This window comes from Myotis nattereri, assembly GCF_964212035.1.
Source record: "Myotis nattereri genome assembly, chromosome: 18".
In the NCBI taxonomy this organism is placed as follows: domain Eukaryota; kingdom Metazoa; phylum Chordata; class Mammalia; order Chiroptera; family Vespertilionidae; genus Myotis; species Myotis nattereri.
In genome coordinates, this window is record NC_138093.1 from 6,594,987 (window position 1) to 6,602,092 (window position 7,106).

General features: G+C 49.7%; 1 protein-coding gene across 1 annotated transcript; it reads right to left on the reverse strand.

Annotated features, from left to right (window-relative positions):
* Positions 1-860: 860 nt before the first annotated feature.
* On the reverse strand, positions 861-6,962 carry WDR77 (WD repeat domain 77). The gene is made up of 10 exons (XM_081113172.1): positions 6,768-6,962; positions 6,336-6,521; positions 5,187-5,328; positions 4,953-5,002; positions 4,119-4,189; positions 3,927-3,981; positions 3,422-3,493; positions 2,955-3,063; positions 2,363-2,431; positions 861-1,832 (listed from the first exon to the last, which is right to left on the reverse strand). Exons 1-10 carry the CDS (start codon positions 6,880-6,882, stop codon positions 1,673-1,675), a joined length of 1,029 nt encoding a protein of 342 aa, XP_080969298.1. The 5' UTR covers positions 6,883-6,962; the 3' UTR covers positions 861-1,672.
* Positions 6,963-7,106: the final 144 nt, after the last annotated feature.

Below are 7,106 nucleotides of genomic sequence, written 5' to 3' on the forward strand. Positions count from 1 at the left end.
TTTACAAATTTTTGCAGGGGACTTACTGAAGAAATCCCTACACCAGTGCAACCCCTTCCACATAACACTCTGCTAGATGAAGACAGGACCACAGACATGAAGTGGTTTGGTTTTAACAAAGCATTTGACCAAACCTTTCATGAGTTCTCAAGAAAGAATTGGAGAAGTATGACTTGAACAAAATCAGTTGGTTGGTTGGTATAACTCAGAGTGCTGGCTACAGACCAGTGTAAACATCAAAGAGCCTTACCACGTCCTTTAAATGAATGAACTAGACTAGAGCAGTATTTTCCAACATTTAATGTAAAAGATGATTTTGGTTGTACATGAGGTTTTAAAAATTTTAATATATGTTTAATGTGTATTAGAAAATGTATATTACCCCCGAAACATTATTTCCTATATATTACTTAAAAATTGAGGCAGTTAAAAAAAAAGACTATTTTAATAAAGTAGTAGAGGTCAGTACTATGTCCAAACCCCAGGTAAAGGCTTCTTTCTACAGAAATGGGAACGTTCACTTTGAAACTAAAGTTCTAATGCTTATCCCAAAGGACATGCTTGACCGGAATCTTTACTTATAAAAATGTGTCCATGTTCCTTCAAACTGCCCAGTTCCGTGCGATTTTAGCTAAGCTGAACTCGCAAGTACAAAAGCACATGATGGATTATATTTCATTTCAATACGCTCAGGAACTGAGCCATGATTTCTAACTGGCAGCAGCAGCCAGTCCACCAAGCCCAGTAACCAAATGTTTAGCTTAAGTTCCAACCAGCTGCTCTGGGGGCTGTAGGACTGATACCCCGAGAAGTGAAATATGTGTAACTGCACATAAGACGCGTTGGAAAAGACAGGCCCATAAAGCCGAAACGTTTTATTTCATCAGCCAGTGTCCACAGAAAGGGCCCAGGGGCAGGAGAGGTCAGGCCCCAGGCTATTTTCAGGTAAGAAAGGTGGCAGCCATTTCTCTGCAAGTCTATATGTCAGTTTTTAACTGAAATGCCCCTGAGCTCTCCACCATCCCCATCTATGGGCTCTATGATAACAAAACCCTCATCTTTCACATACACAACTCTATGGGAGTTGGGGAGGCACTAGACAGGCACCAAACTTTATTCGGCCAGAAATGGACTTCGAAGTCAGTTTAATGGCAAGTTGTGCAAAACTGTGGTGAGTGGCCCGGCTCTTGCCCCAGCTGAGCTGGCCTGGATTTCTGTGAATGGAAGCACTGCCCATGTTAAAGGTGAATTCAGTTCTATAAAAAAAATTAAGCTGCTCCATCTGAGTGGTATATGAGCTGCTTCTAGAATCCAGGAATGCCCACATCTCATCTAGACACAGCTGATTCCCCGCGCACAGCTACATGGGAAGCATAAAAGCCTCATGAACTCGTTTTTAGGGGGTGGAGAGGGTGGGCTTCCCTCTCCCGACCAAAAATCTACACACACACACACTCAGACATACATATCTATCCATTTCCCAGATAGTTTTTCTTCCCTACGACTACAGGATCCCAGAATCAGCCACCCAGGCTGGGAGACATGCCTAGTGACTGCCCGGGTCTGGGTATCAGCTGACCTGGATTTGAAAAGGCTCCTGTGTGGTCTCTCAGGCTGAGAGGGCAAAGGGCGAGGCTACTCCTGGGGGATTTGCTTTTGCCTTAAACCCAGTCTACTTGGCAACACTGTTAGGTCCAGGGGCTGGGAGAGGTTCTGTGGGCAGCACGTGGTGGATGACCTGGTGGTCCCAGCCCACGGTGGTGAGGAGGGAGGGATTGAGCGGAGACCATGTAGCATCCCTCACAAAGTCTCTGTGGGCTCGGCTTCTGAACCTAGAAGTGGAAAGGAAAGTGTGAGCGTGGCAGGGACAGGAGGAGAGAACCCACCATATCCAGGCACACTGTTGGGATGCATTACACACACTTCGTCAGGTATCACCCCCCAGAGGACCTCACTGAACCTTATTTTCATAGACGAAGAAACAGGCTAGAGCAAGAGCAGGGACATGGGCCAAGCTCAGACCGCAAGTCATGGCCAAGAAGGAAGACAAAACAGACTTCTATCTGGTGCTCTTCACCTGGTAACAGGCTCCACTTCACTAAGCGATTCGTTACGGGAAGAGGGCAGGCTGCCCTCTGGGAGGCTGGCATGCCAGTCTCAGAAACGCCGCCCGCCACCACATTCCTCTACCAGGGGCAGAGCTGGCTGTGAAGCAGCCCCAGGAGGCAGAGGGTCAACACTCAGCCCGCCTCCCCCACCTGGTCCCCGTGACAGAGACAATGCACTTTCCTGAAAGGGAAAAGGGCCTGGCCCCGCTGCTCCCCTCCCCGCTTCCCGCTCACAGAGCTCCCCTGGCACTCACACGTCGGACAGGCCCGAGTCCAGCACAGCAAGGGAGCAGTCTTCACTGACAGACGCCAGCAGGGGAGCACTAGAGGAGGGAGGGAAGGCAAGCCCATGGGTCCCAGGACAGACAAACCCAAGACAAGCCCCGATGGGCCAGCTCCCAAACCCCCCTCTAAAGTGACTGGAGAAGGGGGCATGATCCCCAAGCTGGGTTAAGGTCTGGCTACCGTTCAAGTCAACATTGTAAGTTCCAAGGAAAGATGAGGGAAATGGAAAAAATCCAGGGTGGACAATCATCCTGGCAACTAACCACCCCATCCGGTCCCTCCCTGCAGCTCCAGCAATAACCCAGAAACACGGGCTTCTCAACCACACTGTCCCAGAGGCCTGCAGTATTCACTGTGCTGGGTGCTGAGCTGGATGTTAGCCATTTGCAGACAGGGACTGCACAACCCAAAAAAGGACCCATCTTACGAGACCACTGACATTCCGAAACCTCTGCAGAGCCGTGTCTGCTTTAAGGAACTTCCTAATGCCTGGCTGACATAAGCAAGTCCCCTCGCTGTGCCCAGGTGTCCCCGGCAGGCCCTGGTGACAGAGAACAGTACCTGTGTGGGGAGAACGCCAGCCCAGTGACACACTGGGAGTGCACAGATGAGCTGAGGACACAGCTTGCGCTCTTGGTGTCCACCAGGGAGACAGTGCCGTTCTCATCACCTGCAGAAAAGCGAGAGCGCAGCACTGTGGTTAGGAGTGCGGGCTTGGGATTCAGCCAGACCTGGACTTGAATGCTAGTCCCACGAGGCTGGACAAGTTAACCACTCTGAGGATCAGTTATCTCTTTCATTAAATAGAAATAAGTAGCCATCAGGTGGTTGTGAAAATTAAGTTAATGGATGATGTAGTGATCAGTTTAACCGCAAACCCTGTCACCATGATAGCACAACTATGCACAGTAGAAAGAAATTCCCTAAATAGTAAGTCTTCACTTAACATCACCGATGGATTGTAATCTAAGTGAAACAACATCCTCCCCCTTTCTAGAGTCAACACGCAGTTTGAGGTGCTCCCTTACCCAAGACAAAGACTTTGCTCTGCTGTGGATGCCAAGCTAGTGAGGTAGGAAGGTAGCCAGAGGCACTGCAGCCTGCAAAGGAGAGAAGAGGGTTCGTATGAGACCCAGAGCCCAGCTCTGAGAAGATGCTTCTCAGGTGATGCAGTCTAAGTCCCAGGAACTCTTTATTCTGATTCTCAAACCCCACGAAGGCAGCCAGGTCCTCATCCTTGACCCACCAGCCTCCTGCCCTTTCTGGACACAAGCCGCCGGCAAGTTTCAAGCATTAAGCATGAAGATTTCAACTCTGGCCCCCTTGTTGACCCATCCAGGAAATGGAAAGTAAATCACCACCCAGGAACCAGCCCTTCCTCTGAGGTCAGCAGAACCTCAGTGGGAAAGAGAGCGGTTATGTAATTTATGTCATAGCAACTGGCATCTGATGACTTTCCCTTTGACTCTGGCCAAGGAAAGCCTCTCCTGGGTGGGTCCCAGTCCCACTCTCCCACCGCGCTCTCCGACTCACCCATCTGTGACGCTGGCTTGGGACAGCGGGTATCCCAGAGTAAAATTCTACTGTCCTAGAAGCCAAGGAAGAGAAAAAGGGCTTCAGAATCCAAGAAGCAGCCGCGGGCCAGGAGGCCTCCACACTAGACTTTGGCCTCGAGGGTTGGCGTGTGGCTGGGGAGTGGGAAGGGAAGAAGAGGCTGTATCTCACCTCACCGCACGAAAGAAACATGGAATCCTGGTGGGGAGAGGCAGCAACACAGGTGACCTGCCCAGAGTGAGCTGCACAGGAAAGGAGAAAAATGTGAGAGAAGCTGAAGCCACTACTAGCCAGCAGCCAGACCCTATCAAGGGGCAGGAGGGAGGGGAGAAGGAGGCCTAGGCTCATGATGCAATTTAATAAATTTCACGAGAGATTTTGAATGAAACAAAACCTAAGAGGAGATGTTGATGGAGTTATAAAACCTAAAAAGGGCTTGGGGAAAATTAATAAGCAAAGACAATGAGAGAGAAATTAGGGCTGAGCAGGGACAGTGAAAGATTTCATAGTTAACATCCTAGAAGAGTGATCTTCATACTGCAGGACGCATGCCTCACGGGAATTCTGGAACTACGTTTTAAGGGAATAGATTTCCTGAATGTTCTCTCTCCTCTAATTGAATGAGTAACTGCCTGTAGTAGTCAGGCAGGAGAGCAAGGACCTGCTGCCCCTAACATCCAAGCAAAGTTGAAACAAAGAGTCCAAAAAGAAAATAAAAATAAAACGGCTGCCCTAGCTGGTTTGGCTCAGTGGGTAGAGCATCGGCCTGCGGGATGAAGGGTCCCGGGTTCCATTCCGGTCAAGGGCACATGCCCAGGTTGTGTGCTCATCCCCAGTCGGGAGCGTGCACAAGGCAGCCGAGCAATGATTCTCTCTCATCATGAATGTTTCTCTCTCTCCCCGTTCCTCTCTGAAGTCAATAAAAATATAAATAAATAAATAAATAAATAAATAAATAAATAAAATGGCTAAGGCCAGGACTGGAAAAAAAGAGAGGGTACTCACCCCGGTATGAATTCAGTACCATCTGCTGAGTGAGGTCCCAGACCTTGATGCTAAGAAGAAAAAGGAAATAGATACTCAGTGGGTTGCAAAATCTCCACGGACACCTTAGAGCTATGCCATAATCAGTCACTGGGATCTTAGAATGAGTCTAAAATGTTCTATAACAAGGCTAATCAAACAGTGAAGACATCCAAAGGAGGCTTAGAGACAGGGGTGCCGAGAACAAGGACCCACCAGAAGTCTTTGCTACCGCTGACAGCTTGTGTGCCGGAGCGCAGGACACTGACGGTACACACTATGTCATCGTGCTCATACTTGCAGAACTTGCTGACAATGAGCGTCTCGTTCTCATCCAGCTCCCACAATTCAACAGCACCTGTCAGGGATAGGATGGAGGGTGAAGGGAACAAGCTTGAATTACACCAACACAGTAATCCACTTCTAGGATTCAAGTAGTCCATTGTCACTGAGCTAACAAATTCAGTTATTTCTATAGAAGCAAAGTCCATATTATTAGAGGGTTTAGCTAACTTCCAAGCCATTTGCCTTTATGCTGGTATTACTCTTTTCCTAACAACAGTCCAAACCGTTACGTGGCGAAGGCTTCTAGGAAAAGATGAACCAGCTGGTAAAATCCATCACCCCACTTCCAGTGAGAAAATACTGGAAAATACATTCCCGGGAGGAAAAGGGTGACATCTCCACAATGGTCTATGTACACACAGTCCAGTGTGGTTAAAGCTTTCCAATTATAATAAATATTTGTTGAACAGTTTCAATAAATGTCTTGCAGAGTCTTTAAAAATACGCTGAATAACTCAGTGGCTTGCACGGTGACTGGTTAAGTACTGAAAACACCCCAAAAGTTGTCTTGAATATATGTAGTGTTCAAGCTCAACTGTCAAGAGGCTCAATTTTAAATTTCATGTAATGCCTGCCAACATGCCAATTCTGATCTTTTCTTTTTTTAATAACAAAATCTCCACTACTGAGTCTGACATTCAAAACAAAGAAAGCAGAATAGAGACATTTCAGAAGAAAATGGGAAAATATGAAAAGAGGCACCAGAGACTGGCTTCAACACTATCTCTAAGATTAAGATTATCCTTGGTCTGGATTGGGGGGTTATGGGACAGGTTACATGGAAGAAAAAATGGTTCCAACCCATTTCTTAATTTTGTTATGAGTTTTGCTAGAAATTCCCACCAGGCAATTCAGAATTTTGGAAAAGGTATTCCCACCTACACAGGAGTTCTCCTGAGGGACCAACACCCTCAAGCTACCCCACGCACTGAGTGTGGGGCATGAAAGACTGAACCTAGCCCCACCTGTACCCCCCTTGGCCTTCATTGCACCCGTGGGGTTGAGGAGACAGTGACTCACCTGAATCGGAAGCCACTAGGATACCTCTGTCCCCCACCCAGGTGAGGTCAGCTACTCCGGCCTCCGTCTGAACTCCAGCGGAGCAGAAGCCTTCGTTGGGGGCGGCACAAGGGTCCTTGAAAAGCCAGAGGGAGCCAGCCCAGCAGCGGCCACTCAGGCTGGAAGCCCCGAGCAGGAGCGCCCCATCTAAGGGAGGTACAAGCTGTCAGCGCGCGAGGAATGTAAGGGTTCGTCTCCATGGCGACAGCCCAGAAAACCACGCGGACTGAGGCTGGATGTGAGCTCCGGATCGCGGGGCACGGTTGGGGACCGAGTTCAGCGAGGGATGGATCAGGGTGGCAGGAGGGGCAGGGGCGGGCCAGAAGGAACAGTCTCGGGAAGGGTCGCCCCGAGGCGGGGTGAGGGAGCACCAGGCCCGGGATCTCGGCTCACCCGACCGGTACCGCGCAGCCTCCAACTGCCGCTCCATACAGGCGGGTGCATTAGGGGGAAGGTTCCACTCGCGATCCTCCGGGGGCACTAGGGGGGGCGGGGTTTCCTTCCTCATCTCCACGGTTTCAATGCCAACCTAGACCCAAACTGGACGCCCGCGGGAGGCTCAGCTCCGACAGTCCCCACGTGGTACCCCCGGGGCCTCCGCCCCTCTGGCCAGGCGACTGGCACTCTACATCTCGCGAGAATTGCTTCTACGGTTCCATTCCGCTTTCCGGCTGCCGCCCTCCGCGACTGGTTCTCCGCGCTACGTGCCTCTTATCGCGAGACAAAACAATT

Excerpts from the sequence above, each read along its gene's own strand:
- WDR77 (XM_081113172.1), bottom strand. The coding sequence starts at position 6,882 with ATGAGGAAGGAAACCCCGCCCCCCCTAGTGCCCCCGGAGGATCGCGAG. Across the intron at positions 3,982-4,118 it reads TGTTTCTTTCGTGCGGTGAG|GACAGTAGAATTTTACTCTG; the intron begins GTGAGATACAGC and ends CTTGGCTTCTAG. Across the intron at positions 3,494-3,926 it reads CAAGCCAGCGTCACAGATGG|GCTGCAGTGCCTCTGGCTAC; the intron begins GTGAGTCGGAGA and ends TCTCCTTTGCAG.